The sequence below is a fragment of the Urocampus carinirostris genome, chromosome 18 (genome assembly GCF_059441175.1).
Source record: "Urocampus carinirostris isolate Australia breed hairy pipefish chromosome 18, RoL_Ucar_1.0, whole genome shotgun sequence".
Taxonomy (NCBI): Eukaryota; Metazoa; Chordata; class Actinopteri; order Syngnathiformes; family Syngnathidae; genus Urocampus; species Urocampus carinirostris.
Genome location: NC_142366.1, coordinates 23508011 through 23531743, shown reverse-complemented (window position 1 = coordinate 23531743; position 23733 = coordinate 23508011). Strand labels below are relative to the sequence as shown.

The 23733-nt window shown below is 44.3% G+C and overlaps 2 protein-coding genes across 11 annotated transcripts in view; one reads left to right on the top strand and one right to left on the bottom strand.

Moving 5' to 3' along the window:
• Window positions 1-1961: 1961 nt before the first annotated feature.
• LOC148348676 (leukocyte elastase inhibitor-like) lies at window positions 1962-15733 on the bottom strand. The gene is made up of 10 exons (XM_088322823.1): window positions 15507-15733; window positions 10583-10764; window positions 10378-10524; window positions 7929-8069; window positions 7724-7841; window positions 6278-6414; window positions 5515-5592; window positions 5355-5444; window positions 3645-3828; window positions 1962-3507 (listed from the first exon to the last, which is right to left on the bottom strand). The coding sequence occupies exons 2-10, from the start codon at window positions 10757-10759 to the stop codon at window positions 3236-3238; spliced, it is 1344 nt and encodes a 447-aa protein (XP_088178949.1). The 5' UTR covers window positions 10760-10764; window positions 15507-15733; the 3' UTR covers window positions 1962-3235.
• The window catches only part of snx16 (sorting nexin 16), a 52018-nt gene continuing 43441 nt past the window's right edge, over window positions 15157-23733 (top strand). For all 10 annotated transcript variants that reach the window (XM_088322831.1, XM_088322826.1, XM_088322824.1 and 7 more), the window contains exons 1-3: window positions 15157-15319; window positions 20286-20769; window positions 22318-22404. In XM_088322831.1, coding sequence (XP_088178957.1) covers window positions 20368-20769; window positions 22318-22404 — 489 coding nt within the window. In that variant the 5' untranslated portion in view covers window positions 15157-15319; window positions 20286-20367. The remainder of the gene's footprint in view (window positions 15320-20285; window positions 20770-22317; window positions 22405-23733) is intronic.

The following is a 23733-nucleotide window of genomic DNA, read 5'->3' as shown; positions in this document are numbered from 1 at the left end:
CGCCCCTCCTCGGAAGAAGAAGTCCTCTCGCGCCAAAATGTGATCGGTTTAATGCCTAAATGTGAAAGCACACAACTGGAAGCGGCGCAACTCAGGGAGAAACCATTGAAAGAAATCTGACGGAGGATTTGAAATGATTGAATAAGCACTAATGCTAAAGTTTTGAGCGTGACGGACCGTCTTCCCGGCCGCACGGATAGAAAATCGGGAAGCGGCCGAGGGGCCTTCTCCTCGCTGCCGAGACAGGAACCAAAAGTCGCCGCCCGGAAAAGGGATGCAGGAGCGTCCCCCAGGTCCTTTGGTGGTCGGGTCATTCTGTTAAGTTGAGTGTGATGGACCCATGTGGGGGACGCGGGACTAACAGCAGTGCTCAAAAGAAGGATGGTATTCATGATCAAAACCAAGACCAAAGTACCAAACAAACAAGTTTTCAAAAAGAAACCGACACAATGCCCAAACTACAAACCAGAGACCAAAACCAAACCTGGAACTGGAAAATACAAGGAGTAAAGTAACAAAGAAACCAGAAACATACAGAGACTAACCTGACATAGAAGTGGACATGAAAATGGCATTGACTCAACAGAGTATGGCGTCCAAACAGTTGTATATAAAAGGTTCAGGTGCGTGTACACACCGGTTCCGATGCTGGTCGGGGCCCTCTGGTGGAAGGAAGTGCGCTAGACCTTAACAACTAATGGAAAAAAATTGAATAAAGTGTTAAGTCTATCACCTTACATCTCTGTATAAAACACACAATAAGAGACATTGATTTCAGCTCATGAGGAGATGCGATCAGTTCTAGTCCTCTATTTCATGACCACCGGTTCAGTCACAGAGTTGTTGGAGAGGGATGTTTTTAAGGCGACACTATTGTATACACAACAGGGGATCCATAAAACAGACCAACACAGGAAGGGTAGATTGGCTTGATACTTTGCTCAACTGTAAAGTTTCTGTCGTGTTCAATATTCTTAGTAAATGCGTTTAAGATTTACAATAATCCTATCATTAACGTCCGCTTTAGGCCATTGGAAAGGGCCATCGGGGCCGTGACGGCCCACCGCTGCATCCTTCTCTGGGTACGTGAAATCGACAAGAGCCATGACCTTTGTTTTTCTGAAAGTATAGGACGGGTACAGTCTAGACCAGTGCAAAGTACACAAAGTATAGTGCAGGCCTTGTTGAAATGACAAAGGAGACTTTTTGATGCTTTGGGCGCCCGTATCAAGTCAAACCGGTGCGAAAATAAAAAGGCACAAAAACGCTGACTTGCGGAAGCAGAAACGAGCAGCGAAAAGGTGTCACGAGGCCAGGAACGGAGACAGGACCCGGTAGCGTTCGTTTACTCAGTTTTATTGATAAGAGGGAGAGAAGGGCTTGCTCCCACCATCCCAGGATCGACGGACAAGTGTAGCGGGAGAGCGAGGAGGGTCAAAGACAGGCGGGAATTACAAGTCATTAGCCGGGACTGGAGAGCAAGGGCCGGTGTCGGGTTCAGAAACGAGGTCGGCAACAGGAGGCAGGCAGGTAGCGGGGCAAAACAGATCGGAGAACGGGAAGGCGGAGCGGGGCATAGTCGGGTCCGGAAACAGGTTGCCAACGAGGATCAGGCAGAGAAAAACAGGGCAGGAACAGAGTCTGACGTAAAGAGCTCGCCGAGCTGGGAGCATCGGTTCGCATAACGATCCGACGGCTCGGAAGCCGGGGGTTTAAAAAGAGTACGTCGGCCAATCGGCTGTCCGGCCTGTCGGCGCCAATGAAGCAGTCGCAGGTGCTCTGAATCGGCAATCATGACAAAAGGACGCTCGCGGTCGGATGATGTCAAATAGAGAATAATATGCACACAAAAACATACGAGCCATGGTCATTGTTGCACATTCGTTAGCCATTTATTGGTTTTCTCATCAGAAAACAGCCAAAAAGCCTTGACTCGGCTCTTTTCTTGAAGCGATGGATGATGCAATCACAATGATCAGATCTGAGTTAGAGAACACGCCGCTACTTGTTTCTTGAACAAAAAAATGATCCTTTATTAATCCAGTTAGAGCAGAGTTGGGCAAACTACGACCCGTGGGCCACATAGGACCCGTCATGCTCAAGGAAAATGGTCAAAATGTCACTATAATATTTCAATCAAATGGTGAAAGAAATACTACTAATAAAAATGTCCCTTCATGTGTTTCCCTCCCAATAAGAAACATCGTTTTCATAGAGCATTTATCATGCATACTAGATTCAAATCCCTGGCTCGATTTTTCCATGCCTGCTATTTTCTGTATTTGCTCTATTGTTTGGCATCATTTTTTTGAACAAGAAATGAATCAAATAACCTTAAAATGCAGTCAGAAAGTGGATAAAGCAAAGATATACCGTAAATCCCGGAACAAAAGTTGCAACTTTTTTCCTACATTTTAAACAATGACGCTAACAATTCAATGCATTTTTTTAATATGCAAAAAAAAAAAACCCACTTCCGAGCTAGCAATGTTGCATTTGGAGTTTTTTCAGGGCATATTATATGTAGAGTAGTGTCCTCTTGCAACTTGGCAGTTGAAAACCCAAATGGCAAGTGAGGCTACATGAATCGAGTTGTACAAATGAAGCGCTTTGGGAAGTCTTCATTGACTTGAAAATGCAGATCATTTCATTTCATGACAATAATCCCTCGGATTTATGAGCTCAAGTATTTGTTCGACAAATAAAAGTACTACACTTAATAAAGGATTTTTACAATGACCTTTTTACCATCAAAATATCATTTAAAAAATAATTTGACTATTTTATTGCGAAACCCGATCCACTTCACTCGACATGATAACTTGTGGACGTCATGAGAAACTGCATCCACGCTCCAGTTTTGTCCTAGAGAATCCATATGTACTGTATCTTTTAATGCTCAAATATTTTTCAAAAGCGCCAGCGATCCACTACAGAGCGCCCAAGACCCGCACGTGGCTCCTGAGCAGGTTTAGCGGGTGGAGAGGTCCGAGTCGGTCGGCCATAGAAAGCATCTTCCTCTGTTTAGCCAATCGGAAGGCAGAACATAAAGCACCGTGAAATTCCGCAAAGCGATTAACCAGCGATAACCGAAGCGCAAAGCAGCTTTCTTTTGATTGGTTGGATTCCGCACCATCGGCCGATACAAAAATATCAAGCCGAGCCTTTTTTATCAAAGCCGACGACCGCCCGCCTCCGAGCGAGAGGAACGGGATGACGTGGCCGAACCTGGAATTCACGGCGCCGTAGATGACACGGCGGCGGTGGGCTCAGGAGACGCGTATCGGCCATAGAACAGGATGCTTCCGGAGGCTCGATGTCGAACGAAGAAGAGGAAGGGACGGTCCGCTATGAAGATTTTGGGCCTTTTGGGCGGCCCCGGATGGGCGCTCCCCACCACCATCCTGCCGGCGGTGGCTGCCGCAGCCTCCGTCCCCTCCTCGTTGACCTCCACAAAGGCTTTGTGGATGACTTCTGTCAATGCCAAGTCATTGGCAGGGGACATGCCTGAAAACACAACAAAAGAGCTCCTGAAGGTTCGGTCCGACGGCCGCGTTTCAGGCTTCGAGCTGCAAAAAACCTCAAATATTTCTATCCCGCATATGATTCGTAGCGTGCGTATCGGCAAAGACGCGCGTCCTTACCCGAGAAGTCGCTTTTGTCGGCGTCAAAAGCGTCCGGCATGCCCATGCGGACCAGGAAATCCTGGAAATGATAAGTCACCTCCAGCTTGAATCGAGGAAGGCCCACATCTACCTCTACTTCCAGCTCCATGGTCTCGGCCAGCGTCCACTTGGAAAAGTGCTCAGGGCTCAATTGGCGCTCCAACTGTCATAGTTCCCCAAAAAAACGGAAACAAAAATCAAGATGAAGGAGCAATCGTGTGTACCAATACACAAATACATAAATGAACCGAAACATAAATAAATCACGTAGGAACTAAATACAAGACAGAAATGCAATTCGTTCGTTTATTGATGCATTTGGTCATTTATTTTGTTCTTTCTTTATTTTAGTATTTATCTTTGTCTTTCGTTGTGCATGTTTTTTCATCGTTTTTTTCATTTCAGTATTTTTTTCTTTAGGTGTTTTGTCGTGTATTTTTTCATTTATTTCGTCATTTACCTTTTGGTCATTTCATGATCTCCATATTTATTTTCTAAGGTATTTTTTCATCGGTCGAATCGTGTTTTTGGTTTGGAATTTATTCGATGACTTACGATGTTGCGTATTTTGTATTTTCGTTGATTTAGTCCTTTATTGATTTCAATATTTTGATCCTGTATTGTATCGTGTATTTTGTCATGGTGTCTTTTTTTGAATTCATGTAGTCCAGGGGTGGCCGACCCGGTCCCGGAGAGCCGCGTGTCCTGCATGTTTCTGGAGTTTCTCTGCTCAAATTCAGGTCTTTACAATCACCTGGGTCATGATCAAGCGCCCACATAGCTTGCTAGCAATCTTAAAATTTGCATCACTTGAGTTGGAGAAGAGAAACCTCCAAAAACGTGCAGGACATGTGGCTCTCCAGGACCGCCCCCTGATCGAGTCATTCATTGAGGACACAATGTTATTTGGATAAGGGGGCGGGTCCTCCTACCCGGGCTTTCCACCAATAGCCGACGGGTTGGTTCCCGACGGACCGACGAGTAAAAAGCTTAGGCCGCCTCCTCGTCTAAAGAACGTTTTGTCGTAATTCACCAGGAAATAGAAAAATGACCGAATGCACGAATAAATGCAGGTAGGTGCCTTGCGCGGCTGACGCCGCTATCGGCGTGTGCGAACGGGTAAGCGCATTGTAAAGCGCTTCCGAAGCTCTTCAGGGACTTGAAAAGGGCTATCCAAATGCAAACCCTTTACCATGTATGTCATACATTTAGCTATGACATGAATGATTTATGTGTTAAGTATTTTCAAGGAAACCCAATCGCGTAACGTTACTCAATGTTTAGTGGGGAAAAGAGGAACGAGCGCACACGCGATCCGTGGATCGTCGGTCGCGGAAGTCGATGGATCGGAACGAGGAACCGGTCAAGATCCAACAGATCGGGGCAAGAACAAAACAGGAGCAAAACACAGACAAAAAAACGGAGATTCACAGGGCTCGGCAAAACACGAGCAAAAAAACGCAGGCAAAAATGCGGATTCACAGGCTCGACATATCACTACAGAGTTTAGCGGTTTTGCAGACGCTTCGACGACAAACAACTCAAGGGACAGCGTTTAAGTACTCCCAGGGAGCAATCTGTCAACGCCTTTCAGCCGGTGTCCATGGGCGGGGCCAATTGGGCGCCGTGGCAACCGTGACAATTATAGGAACGTATCCTATCTACAAACGTCAGGATCCGATTTCTTACCTTCTCTAAGCCTGTGGTGTCGTCCTCGATGTCGTCCGGCAAGAAGACGAACATGCTGACTTCTTTGCCTTCGTATGGAATCTCCAAGACCTGCGACGGTTAAAATTCCCGTTTCGGATGCGATTCCTTTTCCTGGCGCTTCCGCTTTTGGGAAGATTACCTGACAGTTTAACTCCGGAACGGCGCGGTAGTTGAATCGACTCTTCTGCCTCATCATCTTCACTTGCTTGGTCTCGTTCTAAAGTAGATTTGGAAAGTCAAACGTGTATCTCCCAAAAATCCAGGCACATACGGTGCTGCGACCAGAGACGTGCAGGGCAAAGAAGTGACGTGCAGGGCAAAGAAGGGGCCAAAAAAGGACGCCTGGATTTGATCACGCGCAGACTGACGGCCACTGGGGGGGGCAAGTCTAAGTCTCCGCTCTCAAATTCGTGTCGGCGAGGCGAGGGGTCCTCGCACCATCCTGGTCGTTATACCGCACAAATATATCTCTTCGCAAGCTTTCTCATTTCACTTCACAATTTTGGGATTTTCATTTTGAAAATGGCTGACTTTTCACATCGTATTCCGGCCCTTCTTAAAACAGGGTAAGGTATTACTGTGCTGAGCGTCTGTAGGGACAGAGCGAGGCACGCGATTCTCTCGCCTCACGGCAGAGGGCGATAGAGAGGCCAAGGATTCTGATTTGGTGCGCACTTCAGCCCCAAACAATAGAATGAGTGATAATATTGGCAAACTAACAGCAAGTCAAGCCATTCAGCCTTTTTTTTTCTGGTCGCATGAACTTTTTTCAATCGTGAAGGATTCCCTATCGATTCCCCTTTTGCTAAACGGCAATTCGAAGGATGAAAAAGACGAAGGTCGATCTCTTTGCCTCACCAGACGCCATCTTTACCGCACGTGAGCGGGTAGAACAGTACAACCTTATTGATTCTGAAGGCCGCGTCCACAGTCAATTTTTCATGGAACGGTCGCTTCCATTTGCCTTTGAAATAGATGGCGTTGACCAGCAACATCTTGGTACCGGTTTTCAGTCCCTGGATCAGGTCCTGGATTTTACCTGGAGAACGTCGGAAACACGAATCGGCAACTTTTACAAATCGGATCGGTCCAAAAAGCTCGGCGAGTTTAATTGGTTTGACGCAGCGCAACAAATGCAAAAGTATCGGTGGTGGTTTTGCCTCTGTCGTCACTCTTCTTCCCCAGAGACGGCCGCGTTACACCTTTTTCCAGTCCCGCTCTCTATTCTTCCCCCCAGGTGATTTCAATCGGACTGTGGGCTAACCCTACCATAAATACTCTGAGCTCCCTCCTCACGTGGCTGAATTGTTTTGATTCCCGCGGACATTCATCTGCCGAGACGACTCACTTCTCCTCCCGCAACTTCCTTCTTCAGTTCCCTCCTACTTTCAAGTTACTCCACTCCTACCACCTTTTTAAAGGTACTCTCGAATCTCATTTCCAAGATTTTCACCACCCAAAGACCCCTTATCAAGACTAGATCTCCTTCTCAGCAGTTCCAATCCCACACTCCCTTCTCCCTAGTAAAGCCTTTTTGCTGTTTTTGTTAGATAAACGGCACCCTTGTTGGGGTTTGATCACGTCCCTCGTATGCCGTCTCCTTGTCGTCCTGCATTTGGGTCCGTCCGTCATATTCCCAACTAATCGTTTCTGGCTTGTATGCCGTCTCCTGTGACTTCTGTGCATCTCCTGCGTGAACGCCACAAGTTCCCCACAAGCAGGAGAGGACACGGGAAGTCCCATACAATGCATTGACGCGGAAGTACTCGTGGACGTCAACGTCGTAGCTTTTGCTGGCAATATGAAAGCTATTTTTATGGTCTTGGCGCTTTCGCTTCATGAAATGTCTTTTCCGCTCGGGCAAGGACCGCTGCGGTGCAGAAAGCTCCAGCGGATTACAACTAAAAAAATGGATCGTCACCTCTCGGGCTAACGTGACCGCCGGAACTGTCGTTGTGGCTTTCGGAGAGTGACTCTGAAAGTGAAGTGAACCTTTTAATCGAGATTTAGCGAAGCTGTTCCGGTCAGAAACAGAGGACGACGATTTGGACAGTTTAATGCGGAATAAAGCACAACATCACTCAGTTTTGCTTCCGTTGTATTTTCACATACGCACACTTATATGCTCGTCTGTGTTGCTGTAACGCGGCCGCGGCAGAGGGCACCCGAGCCCGATCGCGGGGTGCGCCCTGCGTAGTGTTAGATAGAGAACGAGAAGCAGCTACGGAGAATGCGCCTTTTACACGTTTCTGGCAAATATACGATATATGGACGACGCATCTTTAAAAAGACGGTTCCTAAAGCCTCCGTGTGTCTGTTGAACGATCGAGAAGTCAAAGGAAACGCACCTCCTGTTTTCTCTTTCACCCAGCCGTTAATTCGAACTTTTGCCACATCCGCATCGCTCAAGAAATCCACAGACTCCAGTTCAGCGCGGTAGTACTTTCTGGTTTCGGCAAGGAAGCCCTGCTCGACGGAACGCCGACACGGAGCCGTCAAATCCCACTCCCAGCAATATTTTCAGGCGCGTACTCGCGCGACGATATCTCCCACCTCATCGAAGGTGTAGCTTTGCTCTCCGTACAGCCTATTGGCAATACTTAGGGTGTAGCCGGTATTTGCCGCCTCCAACGTGGTCAAAAGTTGTCGAAAATGGTCGTGGACGGCGTCGTTACCGTCGGCCCTGTCCAGAACCTGCCGACGGGGAGGAGAAAACGTCCCAGCTCAAATCAGACTTTGTATTAGGCCCGCTCGCAGCGGTTAACGGGAGATTTAATGCGGGGGTCTCCGAGGCGGGTCCCCCCTGAGGACAGCTGAGGTGCACGCTGACCTCTTGTGAAAATTGCTCCCCAGTGCTGGGTTCAAACGCTTTTAGGTGAAGTGCTTGTCAATGCTTGAAATTGTTGCCATGTCTCCTAGATTTAGGGTTAGGGCTTCAAATATGGGTTTGAAACGTATAGTATAGTTCCAAAATAGGATGAGAACTAGAAGTTAGGGTTAGGCACTAGGGTTTGAGCTCCAGATTAGGTTTCTAAACGGTATCTTGGTTGCCAAAGTAAGTTTAGGGCTGCTAGTTTGAAACAGGGTTAAGGCTAAAATGACAGCCAGAGTTAGGTATAGGGTTAGTGTTAGGAGCAAAGGTTTGGGCTGGAGTTAGGGTTTGAAACTAAGGTCCTGATTTGTTTCAGTCTGTTTAACCCAAGTTCCAAAAATTAACCGGCAAATAGTAACAACATGATAACAAGTTTTCCTTTTTTGGAAATGCTGAAGAAATTTTGCGCTAATAAGTCACAAAAAGTAGCTCTCGGCTCGTGCGGAGTTGTTTTCTAGTGGTTTGGATGTTATTGCCAGCAGGGGGCAGTATTTAGATTCATAAAGGCAAACTGAAGAGAGAAAGCATAATCATTTTTACAGAGTTTGCAATAGCTGCAAAAAAAATCCCCCCAAAAATGGGGAAAAAATTATAAGTTGAAGAAAAAACCCTGACTATCCTCTGACAATTGCCAAATTGAAGCAAACGTTTAGATTACTCCTCTACTTCCTTCTCTCTCTTGCCTCGGTTGTACACTCCTAAAGCCGAAGGTCAATGATAAATCCGTTTTGAGGCAAGAGCAACTACTAGTTGGGTCATTTCCTGCTCTCAAAGCCAAAAAAAGAATCATTTCTTATGAAAATACAAAGAAGACATCTAAAAATGGAATTGCCTCGGACCAAAGTCAAGAATCCTTTTTGTTTTCCAAACCGGCCTCCATCACAGACATTTTCTTTCAAACCTGGACGAATTAGTTTTTTTTCTAAAGAGCAGAAATGTTGATTTTAGAAAGGAGTAGAGCCAAAATATCCATGTACCTCCCTACCCCTCGTATCTAGAATGTATCTTTTCATCCATATTAACGGAGAAAAAAGTCAGCCACCCAATTTAGGGATCTTTTTTTTTAAACCCTCAAACATTGACTCATTTATTTTCTAGAGAAAGGACTTTTTCAAAAATAGATATTATCTTGATCATACTCCTGTAAAAAGTGTCAGGACAGCCCTTTTTTCTTTGGATCGTTTAGACCAAAAGCTACTTGGCTCGCTAAACAGGCATGAGAGTTAGATACTGTAGAAAAACTAAAAGGGATCCAGATCGCTAGCTAAGAGAGTAAAAAGCCATCGAAATAGCCGGATAGAAAGAAAAAATGAAAGCGAGATAGCGAGCAAAGGAGTAGGCCAACATTTAGCTTGATAACTAGCAAAATGTAAGCTACAGTAGATATGTTGCTACATAGCCAAAAGCTAGCTTGATAGTTAGGAAGTCAAACAACAACTAAAAGTATCCTAAATAGCTAGCTAAAAGAGTAAAAAGCCATCTAAATACTTGTTATGGCTCTCCTAGGCACACGGGTGGTCGGGGCAGCATTTCCTATGGTGTATCTTGGGCAAGTACAGCCTGGTGGCGCCCATCCTTCACCCAATCTCAAACCCGGGACAATTCGCACATCAGGCCGATGCGCTAACCTCTGCGCTACCAAACCACAAAAATGGACGGACAGAGAGCTAAAAGCTCCATATCTATCTAGATTTAGCTTGATAGCCGGCAACAAAAGATAAATGTTCGCTAGATAGCATGCAAAACATGTGGCTTTCCAAATAGCAAGCTTAAATAGCTTCAAGGGTAAAAAGATAACCGGGTCAAAAGAACTGCACGTTTTTGGCTCGTACGCATTTTAAAAACGATCAGTTGGAATTGAGTTGGTTGTTTTTACCGGAATCGATTTCATTCTACTCTCTCGATGATCCGAACGGATTTCTTTGGTCCGTGAGGCCCGAGCACTGGAATTTCTGGATCGAAATTGAACACGATATTACCGGGTTGATTATTCAAACCGGGGTTAAAGAGCCTCCGTCGAGCCGTACGAGAAAGGATTTCGGTAACGAAACCGGCCAACGTCGGCGAGCTATTTGAGAAGCCGTCCTTCAGGGGGCGCCAGGTCGGAAACAGGCAAGGTCGTCTTTTCACCCTTTTTAAATATCGAGGCAGTTTGCTGCGCGGCGGCAACTTCACGCGCGGTCGCTCTCGCGTCCCCAGTAGCGTCTGCACGGGAGACGGCGCCATCTCCCGGCGTCGTTCCCCGCCGGGCCGCTCGGCCTCGGAGAAGCCCAGGACCTGGAAAAGAAACGCTGGGAATGAGAAGGGACCTCCGCTGGCTTTTGGCCCTCCGTACCTGCGACATCTGCGAGGCGGTGTCGGCCCGGGCCCCCAGCATCACCATGGCCAGGGCGGACGAGACGCCGAAGGGAGAGAAGAAGAGGTCGGCCCCCGGGCGGTCCTCGCTGATCTTTTGAAACAAAGCCAGGGCGAACGTCACGTTGGCCTCGCTCGGGGGGATTGTCCACGCCATGGCGACTGAGAAAGAAAAACACGCAGCGCTCCGCTCGGAACGTTAGGCTCACGGGCATCCCCTACCGCTAGAGGGCCCCGACCGGGGCTTGAACTGAATCACGATTGTCCGGGACCCTTTAAAAGGACCTTCACGCCTTGTTGGCCAGGGTGTCACTTCATTTCCACCACCACAACGCCAGTTTGGTTGGGGTTTGCTTTTGTTTACTCCATATCCTTTCCAGTTCCGATTTTGCTCCTAGTTTCTTATGAAATACAATCCGTCTTCTTGAGCATCACTGCCTCTAGTTCCCGCTTCCCCCCACGTGCGTCCATCCTCCTCCAAAACTTATAACACAGAATTCCCTTTATTGTCACTGATAAGAACATACACATTATAAATAATTGGGAATTCATGTGAAATTAAACCAAACAATCACGATAAATGAATCAACAAATGATCTCCTAAGGCACCGAAGAATGCCGGACCAGCCTGCAGACCTGTTCGAAAAGATTGAAATCATTGTGACTTCCTGGGAAATACCGGTGTGCTTGCTGTGTTTAAAAATGTTGACAGCGGGCAGCATGAAGCCTTTGAGCTCATCAGTAAAAAAAAATAAAAAAAATAGTAGGGCCCAGCCACACTCTGCCACCCAAAGAAAACTGGGTGTCGTGGTGTGAGCAGTCTAAAGAAAGAGGAAAAAAAGAGGAATTAAGAATAGGAAAAAAAGAAGAAAAATAATAAAGCAAGAAAAAGAATTAAAAAGCTAGAAAAAAGACACAATAGAATAAAAGCAAAAGGCAAAAAGAAGAATGGAAAAAAAGAAAAAAAAGCAATCAAAAGAACTCAAAAGCTAAGAGAAAAGAAACAAAAGAAGATGAAAAAGGAAAAAAGAAATGAAAAGGAAGCATAAAAAACAGGAACAAATCAAAAACACGTTTCTTTTTCGAACTCGTTTGAAATTTCCCATACAAAGCCACTTGAAAGCGGAACGGCCGCGTGACTCGACAAAAGGTCCGTTCGAAAGATTGACTTTTCGGTGCGAGCGAAACAACAATTCGAAAAAGAAGATGGAGCGGAAAAGCACTGCAAACATTGCTGCGGGGGGATAATAGTTGCCTTTGAAAGGCTCTGGAATTGGACTTACGGTCTGCTGCCGGTTTCGGTCGTTGTTGTTGATTTGACTGTAAAGTGGCCCGCACCCCGCACACCCTGCAACCCCAACCGACAAGAACGTGACACCCACGCCGCACCCACAACGCACACCCAGCGGAAGAAAACGCCCTTCTCGGGCGCGGCCCGAGTCAAAAACCTGCCGGCGCTCCCCTTTCTCTAACCACCACGACAAAAACCGCAAGCCGCGTTATTTGATGCACTTTGAGAGAGAGAGAGAGAGAGAGAGAGAGAGACAGAGAAAAACAGCTTTGTCAAGATCAAGCGGAGAGATTTTCAAACCGCTGCAATTTTTCTCTCTTGTGCTTCTCTGGGCGTTGTCTGGCAGGCCGAGTTAAAACCTGGGTGGGCCCGATCCGTCCAGCCCGCGGGCCGCATGTTCGATCCCCGTGCTCTACAGTCTCCACACCAGTCACATCCAGTGGTCAAATATTACACACTGTCCCTTCAAAATGAGCAAATCTTTCTGATAAATGGGTCCAAAAGTTGGATATTAGAGCTCTGATTTGTCTTGTTTTGAGCGTTTCAATGAACGGAGGAAGGAATGAAAAACAAAAGAAAAGGGGTTTCATTGGATGGATCCCTTAACTCTAGGTTCCCCATTTCCTGCGGTGTGTCTTGGGCAAGTACAGCCTGGTGGCACCCACCCCTTTCCACCCGTTCTCCAGTGCTAACCGGTGCACTACCCTCCGTTTACGAATCTGGTTCCGAGTTGTTCCGAGTGGCCGTGAACGCCTCCTTCAGTTTGAGCGTGTCTCAAAACCCGCAAATAGAAAAGAAATTCCTATATTCTTCTTGTCCACGAGGGTTCTATTCTGGACCATGGATCAGCAAGGCGCTCCATTCGAGCAGCAGGTCGCTCCCCCAGGTAGTGACGCCCACTCTGCAGCGATGAGCCATTGTGATTTTCTCGGATAATTGCAAACGCAAACACTGGAAAGATTCGTATTGGTCGTATCCGTTTTCTGTCGTTGACTTAGGCTTGTTTGGACCACGATTACAACGAAGTAATACAATCATGATAACAGAGTGACAACAAAAACATATTTATTCATTCAGAACTTCATTCGGTGCTTACAGATTCGGCCAGCAGTCTAAAATAGCCTCTTTTTGGTCTCTAGTACAAAGAAGGTAGCAGTTTGCACATGATATCGTATTTTTAGCTTTAAACGATGGATTTTTCAGTTCATTGACACGGATAATGATCAATCAGTCCGAAAGAAAAATATATAGACACAAATGAATCGTGCGAGCGCTTTGATTCTAACAAACTACGATTTATTTACATGGCAAGGAAAGAACAAAGAACGTTGTTGACACAAGAACCCGCGCTGTCAGCGAGGAAGAAATTCTGTAGCGGGAATGAAAGCGGTGCTCAATAAACAAGATTTTAAGATAATCAACTCATTTAAAGGGTGTCAAAATAAAGAACTGTTGTCCAGCACCAAGGAGCTGAATCGCCCCCCACATTTTCATTGACATTGTCAGTGTCATAATCAATTCTTCAAAATGGTTTTCATTCATGTTTATAGGTAAAACATTCATGCCCTTCTACAACTTGGCCTAGTTTAGCCTTACTTCTAATGATCCTAAATCGATAATAAGATAGTAATTGCATGCTAGAAATGTATATTCTACCGGTAGGTCTTCAGGCTTTTCTTTCGAGTCGCAAGCTTGAAAACTTTTGGCGAGCCCGTTGGAGGCATTTCAAAGATTGGATGGCAAAAACCCCCAAAAAGCAAATCCAAAACAAGCCGGGTCCCCGCGTCTCCTTGGCAGAACAAAGCACTGGCTTACCGCGCCGCGTCCAAAGACCACACACGCTTTTGGAGCTGTCGTATATACAAAGGGAAACTTATGCTTTCTGGATGTCGATTTTTGGATGTTATGTTCCAGATGGATGACGTCAAAGAATCTTGGGGGGGGGGAGAAATGGCTGCCGAGCGTAGGTCAGAAATTGTATATGTGTCTCGCAAAACAACGCCGAGCCATAAGGACCTGCAGTTTGAAATACGTCCGCTGGATGTCATCCGTGCCAGCCGCCACACGCGAAGCACCCGCCATCCTTGCGTTCCATGGCTACATTGAGGAAACCCGACTCCATCTTATTTGACTTTGAATAAAATTCGTGGAAGCGCTGGACAAAAAATACAGAAATAGGCCCTGGGTGGTTTTGCAGAAGTTGAAAAAAAAAGCGAACAGCAAAGGTCCCAAATACTCGTAAAGATTTTCATGAAAAATAAAAAGCAAAAAGACATTTGATCAATCGTTTGAACTTGTGTTTGCATGGGCTGCTTTTTCTATTGCTCTAATCTTTCTTCTTACTCTAGCTTATTGTTTTACGCTCACCTCATTCTTACTCTATCCCTAAAAGTCAAACCATTACTTGAACTCTCTTACTCTAACCCTAACCCTTCATCCTACTCCGCAGCCCGTTCATCCCGGAAGGGGGATGACCTCATGTGCCGTCATTTCATTCTCCTCACGATGAGCTTTTGACTTTTTTTGCCCTCCTGTAGGTTTTAGATCAGGTCTTGCTGTCACAATAGTCTGCGCAGCCCTTGGAGACTTAGTTAGCATTAAGGGTTGAAGAAAAAAACTGGACACGCTCTGCCCATTCAAAGAAAAAAGGATACGGTGGTGAGAGCAGTTGGGAAAATGAAAAAAAGGAAACAAAAAAAGGAAAAAGACAAAAGAAACCAAAATAATAACAAGAAAAAAATGGAACAAGAAAATATCAAGAAAAAACAGGAAAAAGAAGAAAAAAAGCTAGGAAAAAAGGAACAAAAGAAGAAAAAATAGAACATAAAAGAAAAAAATAAGCAAATGGCTAGGCGTCCTTTAATCAGTATATTACTAATATTGATGTCATATTATGCACATAATAAACACATATGCTTTTGAAAAAGCCATTATTCTACTAAATTATAATGCCGTTTATTTTTTTCTGTGAAGTTTTGACTCATTTCGACATTTTAATACTATGTCACTTGAAAGCGGAATCCCTGCATGAAAAATAAGAATTGTCAATTAAAAATGCCTATACGGTGCAACTACAAATACACTCCAAAAAAAGACGATAAAAAAGAAAAACGTTCATTGTGAAATACAGTAGATCCCCGCGAAAACACTGGAAACGGTGCTGGGGTAATAAGAGTTATTATTTTTTTTGTTCTTCGTTCGTTTTAGTTTCGCCATAATTTGGGGAATCAGGTGACACAAATGTTGTTCTTTGGCGTCCTCGTGCGGCCGTAGCAAGTCAGTGCAATCGTAAACCGGTATCCAAGCAATGCTAACATGATGCAAAAGAGATGACTTTGCTCTGGAAAATGGACAGACAAGAAGACGAAAAGGCGTCCGACCGTCGGAGTCCAACTCAAATGGATTTCGAACGTTACCCGCTTCGAGGTGCGTCGTTACTTTTGACTTTTAACGTCATTCGAACAATTTTGTACACATCACGTGCTAGCTAGAAAGCTAACATGCTATGGTCATGACGTGACTCCCCACAAACTTGGGATTTATCTAGTTAACAGTCGGTTTAAAAACAGCCGGAATTGTTGTTTTCTTCTTTGAAAGTTTTCAAAATACTCGCCTCTTTTAACATCGTCGTCATTTGAGCCGACTTTAAAGAAATGGAGGTCGCTTGAGAAGGTAACAGATGTCCGCTTCTTAACAGCAGCCTTTTCCTCCCAAATATTCAAGTGAATTTCAAAAAAGCATGACGACGTCTTTTTTCTGTTGGGTAAAGTGCTTTGTCACCTGGAATAATAATACATGTAACACAAGGAATTTAAAAAACAAGTTTACGTGTACACAAAGTAGCAAACCCATGTACTAAACCAAGGGTGACTAACTCATTTCACCTGGTGGTGTTATGCGGAGAAATGCATCCCTGCCGAGATTTGCATCCCCTCGCTACTATCACCACTTTGACCTGGTTTTATCTCACTTTGATAACACTTTTCGGGAATGTCATGGCGAATATTTAACCAAAACTACTTGGTCTTGCATTTGTTGGGAATGTAATACAACTTAAACCATTTTGTCTTTGTATTAGTTGTGAATGAAATCGACCGGTAGAGAAGTGCTATGGGCTACCATAAAGCTTATTATGCTAAAATAAGCTTTATGGTAGAGTGCATAACAGTTTCAATACGAGCGATTTGAGTAGAAAAAGACAAAATTAACGTGTTACCTGCTCAAAAGTGATTTCTATACGGTGTGCTGCGTGTGCATTACCCTTCGATGACATTCACAACAAATACAAAGACAGAATGATTTAAATTGTATTACATTCCCAACAAATGCAAGACCAAGTGGTTTTGGTTCTATGTTTGCCATGACATTCCCGAAAAGTGTGATAAAACCAGGTCCTAAAACGATCGCTCTACCTCCTGAGCTACTGCCGCCCCTTTTCTATTCTTTTGTCTCCTGCTTTTCCTTTTTTTCTTTCGATTTTTTTTTTCCTATTTTTCCCTAGCTTTTTACTTATTTTTTCTTGCTTTTTCCTATTCATTTCTTGCATATTTAAGCACTTTAAAAAAACGTTCCAAGCCAATTTATCAATGTAATCAGTACCATTAAAGGACAACAATCTGTGTGAGTCATACACACAGATGGATATGCCATTTAAACATGCGGTTTCTAATCTTGCCTTTTGCAAGACATGTGATTTTTAGAGCTCGAGTAAATGACAAAGGGATTTGTTTTGGAGACAAATCTTTTCCCAAATAGGTGTTTTTGGGTAAAACGACATTTCTTTCTTACATTTCAGGGTCGCAGGAAAGTCCCATCACAATTTACCAGTGGCAAATGCTTCTCAAATATCTCGCATGGCCCATGATAAATGTCCAGAATTGATTTGTAATCCTTGCACTAATGCGCCTTTCGTAGTGCCCTGCTTAAGTGGAGCGTGCGTCTGCACTCTTGGGCGCCACCCACAGGGCGCAATCAGGCTTCATCAAACTACGCTGTACAAATGAATGCCAACTGCTGTTTAACACAAGGGAAGAACATTCAGACCAGCAAAAAGGCTGGACCTGATTTTAGTCATTTTACCTCTGGAGTGCTCCGCAAATTCCTCTCAAAGAGCATTTGTCGGCTCCAGTGGGGACTTTTTCAAATCGACTTGGGTTAAAAAGTCCAAGGCGGAGAGAATGAGTTTGGGGTGATTTTTATTGTCAGAAATAGGAATTGAGAAGTACGTTGTCCTTGCCTGTTTTCGCGTTTTATTTTCGGTTTTGAGTCGTTGACAGGATGTTTCCCGGTGTACTGGATTTGAATTCTTTCTCCACAATCTTTCGGCAATCCTGCATTGACTTTTAAGGTTTTAGTCCCATCCAGTAAAAAAAAAAAAAAAAAAAACATTAATTTGAATACTGCACAAAGATACATGAACCATCATACCAATGTTAACTTTATTTAAAAAAAAAAAAAAAAGAGGTTGAGAAATGTGTTATGTCCTTTACACCGTTGAATCTAAACCAAGAGGTCGCTGCCACGTTCATTAAAATCCCAGGATGCCGGCAAAATGATGGCAGGAGTGACCTTTTCAAAGCACCATAAAATGTGTAGCCACTTCAGGAGTTACTGTAGGTATCGCTTCCACCATGTGATTAAAAGCACTGATGTTAAAAAAGACACCGTAATGGCCCGATGCGCAACAGAGGAGACCCCGGCGCTCGGCCCGTACGCAAATACCAGATCAAGGGCGCGTCCTCTGTCGTGAGTCGGCGGTGTGACGTGCCGTTTAAAATCCAGGTCGTTTAAAAGCAGTTGTTGTACCGGTACTTGAAATCCTTGAAAATGCTTCAATTTTAATGGTGTCTTTTCAAGGTCAGGAAAATGCCTGAATTTTAGGTGGAGGGCTTGTAAATTCTTGAAATTCTTGCCATGTTTCTTAAGTGTTGGGCTTGGGTTAGGAGCTAGGGTTCGGGCTTCAATTAGGGGTTTTTAACTTATTTTGGAGCTAGGGTTAGAAACTAAGGATAAGGCTCTTTACGAGTGTATTAAACTGAATTTAGGGTTCTGAAATAGGTTTAGGGCTAGGGCTACGGTTTGAAACGGGGTTAGGGCTAGGCACTAGGGTTTGGGCTCCATGTCCGGGTTCTCAATTGAATGTGAGGTTCCAAAATAGGTTTAGAGCTAGGATTTCCATTTGAAACAGGGTTAGGGCTAGGGTTACAGCTAGGATCAGATGGAAAGCTAGGGTTTGGGCTGCAAGTTAGGGTTTTATACCGATTTCGGCGGTCCAAAATAATGTTGGGGTTTGGCTCTCATACTTTTGATCGGCGCTAGATGACTTCTTTTAATAGTCCTGGAAAAAATGGAAACTTTGCTTTGAAAGTCAAGTCCCATTCATTTGTATAGCCCTCAATCACTAAAATATCTCACCCTTGGAAAGTGCTTGAATTTGGCCCCCCAAAAAAAGATTTACGAACCCTGTAAAAAGTTGAACACAAATCTTTGGACGGTGGCTCCGAGGTGTTGTCCACATGTACATTAAAATCATCAGTTGTTCAAATTCGATCATAAATGGATCCAGCCTCGCGGGTGTAAAAACAAACACGAGTGAAATTGTTTTGAATAGCTGAACTCCAATGAAACCGTAACACACATTATTTATAAGCGTAAGCAATCGCCTTGTTTAGATTTTCTTTAAGCGGATGCTGTACGAACACATTGCACTAATCGCTAACAGTCCATGTCAAATGCACGGCCTGCGGGTCAAATGAGGCCTGCCGTGTCATTTCATGTTGTCCGCGAGCGCTTAAAATGTCTGGGGGTTTTCAAATAAACAGGTCAAAAACATTTTTTTTAAAAATTCACATAACGCCCGTTGACAACAACAGCAGCGAAACGACAGCTCAGCGCCACAAGACGGCAGTATTTCATGTCGATGCCGACGTTTGGAATTGAGAAAGAAATAATCCTCTTATTTTTTATACTGTGATACCTCTACATACAAGAATAATTTGTTCCAGTCTGTAGAGAATTTTCTCAATATGAAATAACTGAAAAGCAGTTCATTTGTTTCCAAAAGAATCCAAGTTTACCCTAAATAGCTATCATCCACAGCTTCCTTGATCACTAAAAACAAATAGTAAGCGGACAGAAAAATGGAATAATAAGACAAACAAAACTACTCGCAGGTCCTGGTTTCTTTTGTTTATGTCCATATATTCTTGCAACATGAATTTCTCGTAGCTGGAGTGGCTTCTATGTATAACTGTATTGAACTTATATGTTTGGTGACTTTTTTCCCCCAGTGCGACTGTAATGTTTGTGACTCAAATCATTCATAAATTCGGAGTAACTTTCCATGAAACAGTAGTTAGATTTATTTTACCTACATATTACATTTAGTTACATATATAAATGACATCCGGCCCTTTGAGGACAGCCATAATGCTGGTGTGGCCCCTGATAAAAATGAGTTTGACTCCTCTGATCCCAAAGCTTCTGGAGTGCCATGTCTAGATTTTGGTGTAAACAATGTTCAGAATGTTATCAAGGCCTGCTCTATTCTATTTTATTCTATTCTATTCTATTCTATTCTGTTTTTTTGTTCTGTTTATTATTCTATTCTGTTTTGTCCTATTTTATCCTATTTTCTGTTCTGTTCTACGCTAGTATAAAATCAGTTTCCAATGTCACGCAGATGACACTCAACGGTATCTTCAAATGGCAAAATCTGACCCACTTCATTGTGGAAATATGGAGGCCTGCCTGGCTCACTGAGATTAAAAAGATGGATGTCACTTGACCTGTTGTGCCTCAACCCTGGAAAGCCTCAGATGTTATTATTGTTCCTTGTCAATGCCCTGACCTCAAACGCTGCTCTGAACATTGACAAATGTAATCACTCGCTCAAAAATGTAGGTTTCTGCTTGCCAGGGCGGTCGCAATTAGGGATTTCCCGAGTGTTGTTTACTTCCGCGTGCGCGTCGCTGCGCGTTGATGTCGTCTCCTCGACATTTTAGTCAAGATGGCGGGGAGAGAAAAAGGGACGGTTATCACGAATGTGAGTCCTATTCACAAATATGAAAAATATTCGCTATTCGACGAATATGTCATATCCGCGACAGCCCCGCTGCTCTGAGCCTTCGCTCGGCAAATGCCGGTCCACTGGTGATCCCAAGAGCCGAGAAGAAATCGAGTTTGAGAGCGTTGACGGCGTTGTAATAGTCTGTCGTGTGGACAACCCTTAAAGACTTCTAGTGATTGAGGGCCAAACAAATAAACTTGACCCGACTACTTTCCGACTCTACTCTACTCGATACTAATACAGGAGATTAAGCGGTTTTTGACACTCGTAATGAATTGCATGCGGCAGAAACACATGTATGATTTGTTCTTTCATTTTGTCTAGGTTGTTAAACGTTTGACCGATCCCTCGTGAAGTTCTCTGCAGCTGTGCCCCTGAAAGAGGTCATCGCTTCGGATACTCCGAGATGGCCTCGCCGTTTGTGCCTGTCCCGGTCCCCTTGAACGCAGTCCCGACCAGCGGTAGTCGCAAGAAGCCCAGAAGGCCGCCGCGAGCTTCCTCGCTGGGAAGCGTCTCCGGCAGCTCCGAGTCTTCTTCCCCGGTTATCTTTCCGGCTTTGGACGAGCGTGCGAAAAATGTGAGGCGGCGGTCTCGTCGCGGCGACGGAAGCGGCCGCAGTAAGACCCCCCCGCCTCTGGGGGGCCCCGTTGAGCACGCAAGAGAAAACGGGACTCTCGGGCGCTCGGCAGAGTATTCCGGTTGTCCTCGTTCTAGTTCGGCTCCTGTTGGGAGTCGGAAAGAAGAGGAGAGGCCCATCACCCCGACGGTTCTCGGATATGAAGTCATGGAAGAAAGGGCGAAGTTTACGGTACGGAGTTTTAACATTTGTTTTACAATAAAAAACTTAACAAACCCACATTTTTAAACCTAGCAAAAAACAAGCGTCATTTCTTGTTTTTCAAAAAAATCCTGCGATGGTCCCAACCCGCCAAGTAGAAACCTTTTTGAATCGCCTTTTATACTTTGAAACCAAAGAACAAATCCAATTTACAGGCTCCAGCATTTGTTCAGCAAATTCAATTACTAAGCTTTATCAACGTTTTTTTTTTTTTTTTCAAAAATAACTACTGTAGTGTCAAATTATAATTTGAAAAATAATCTTTTGATGTCATGGAACGTTTTTCCTTCTTGTGATGCTATGTCGTCATCTTGTGGACATTATTGAAAACTGCATTTACTTTCCTTAGGCAGGGGTCAGCATACCAAAATGTTGAAAGAGACATATTAGACAAAAAAAACAAAACTGTGTCTATCTATCTGTATTCATTGGAAACCATTAAGAATGTGTCCTGTCTGTGTTCCTACAGAAACCGTATCTTTTTCCGTTATCAAATATTTTTGACAAAGCGCCGGTGAGCAACTAGAGAGCGACAAGGAGCCACCTGCGGCCCAAGAGCCAGTTTAGCAGGTCGAGGAGTCCAACTTTGTTGGCAATATAAAGCCCCTGCCTTTCAGAACCGGGTGCCGGTGGTTGTCGGTTCAGAGTGTTTTGTTGACAAGATGGCTTTTAGAGAAACTTAAAATTGAAAAAGATTTGCATATCTGTATTGGAGTTTTGTCGAGCTAGACCGCGATGTCGTGAACACGCAGGCTGAAAAGGGGCTGGGCGTCTGTTCAGTCATTTAGAAATCAGAATACGATGCACGATGAAAATCCGTAAAGTAGCGAAACCTGGTTAAGTAAGAAAAGAATTGGCTGGCGATTATAAGGCCCTATTATGACTCGTCAAGCATCGGCGGTCAAAATGATGTTGGTCAAACAACCTTTAGTTTTACCAAAGAAAGTACTTTGAATGCACTTTTTTGCTAGCCTAGCATTTGCACCTGCAAATAACCTATTTGAGTCTGTTGTCACAAAATGTTTTTTTTAATATTGGATGGCACCCGTTTATAGTGTACTTAGAAACTACCAATACTCCCTTTAATGCATTCAGTTTATTTTGAAGATAATCGTCAATGAACTTATTCAGTGCCCTAAATCAGTGAGATAAATCGCCACTAGATGGCAGAAGTGGCTCTGAGCAGATCTTAGTCAACGCTACTTTCGTTCCTGTATTCATGTATTGCGCCGCACGTTGGTGCCGAGTACGCGCAGTCTGGTGATAAAAGCCAAGACATAACAGGGTACGTACGGGTGTTTGAAATCCTTGAAAATGTTTGAATATGACTGTTTTGTTTACGGGAAAATGCTTGAATTTTGGGCAAAGTGCTTGAAAATTCTTGGAATTGTTGCCCTTGCGAATTTGCCTTCTTTGAAAATGATTTCAAAGTGTCCGCCATCAAATACCTCATTTCAATTGAAACCAGCCTGTTCTCATATTTCAACTCGATGTTTGTCCTGTGTATTTTTTTTAAAGGTCTATAAAGTCCTGGTTAGGAAAAACTCGGATGAAAGTTGGGTTGTCTTCAGGAGGTACGCCGATTTTTCCAGACTCAATGACAAGGTGCGTTTATAAGTGCACGTTTGTTTTCTATTTTGCAAGAAATAATAGTCATTTGAAGAGACGCTCAAGTTTGCTGCTTGCCCTCCGGGATGTTCTGCTCCTGTGAAGCCTTTTGTTTTCCAGCCCGGTTTTGTTTTGGATCTGGCGCTGGAAGTTGTTAACACTAACCCAGAAACCCAAACAGTCAACCAGGGGGCCTGAGCAGGAAGCTTTGTTCACAAAGCAGCGGTCGGGAACAAATGCAATTGGTCGTGGCACGCCGCCACACATTTCCGCTTGTAATGTACGACCTCGGGCTGCAATAACTAATCGATCAAATCCATTAGAATCGTTCATTAAAAAGGTCGGCAACTCGTCGGATCATCGATTCGTTGTATCGCGTGATTTATGACCCGTTAAGTATGCTACATCGATGCAAATAAGAGCGCACACGATTCCGTTGTGACCCTAAGAGTTGTGGTACCGCATTGGTCCGGCAGAGGGCGCCAAGAATAGGTTTTTTTTTTTTTTTATGGAGTTATCTTACATTTTGTAAAAATATTTTTTTGAAACATTGCATCATCACAAACACAATTGACACGAGAGTTTCAACTTTGTAGTATGTTGCCCGTTTCATCATGAAACAAAGTGAAGCATTTTCAAGGGAAGAGAAAATGTGGCAGAAATCCAGAGAATTGACCGATTCGTCGATGACGAATAGAATGGTCGGTTGCAGCCCCGGTTTCGTCACCGACAAATTGTAGGCCGCGGATAGAATTCGTAGCCCGAAGTGAACTAGGATGCCGTTGCGGAACACAAAAATGTGCAATGAATCCGATCCTCATTTGCGAAGAAGAATCCGTTTCTGTTTTTCATTATTGGAATGTGCATGAAAAAAAGTTGAGCGCATAAACAAAGTTGTCATTATTCTAAAGGGAAGGAGTCTGTTCAAAGTCAGTGAAATAGCCATCTCTTTGTCAATTTCAGCGTCCCATGAAATGCAGCAGAAATAATCATACTAATACGCTTTTTATGACGAATGGACCCGGCTTCATTAAAGGGCTCTCATCTCTTTAAGGGTTGCGCTATTTTTTTTTCCGCCACGAGTCGCCTCATGTTCCCAATATGTTTTAACGTTTAGTTGGGTTTAAGCCTGCCTAATGTGAATATTATCACTCGTCGTTCAGATAAAGGGCAAGCAGTTTCTCATTAACATTGCCCTCTCCTGCTGTGCGGCTGGCGCCGGCTCGCGCCGTCTTTTGAAGTGAATGCGCATTGACGTACAGCGTGCCTCCGAACGTGCATCCCATCGAAAAGGCCGGAGTAAATGTCAGCTTTTTGCTCCCGTCC

Coding starts and splice junctions, on each gene's coding strand:
- LOC148348676 (XM_088322823.1), bottom strand. CDS start 10,759: ATGGCGTGGACAATCCCCCCGAGCGAGGCCAACGTGACGTTCGCCCTG. Junction 5,445..5,514: donor TTCCGGAGTTAAACTGTCAG/GTAATCTTCCCA, acceptor TAACCGTCGCAG/GTCTTGGAGATTCCATACGA. Junction 3,508..3,644: donor CGACAAAAGCGACTTCTCGG/GTAAGGACGCGC, acceptor TTGTGTTTTCAG/GCATGTCCCCTGCCAATGAC.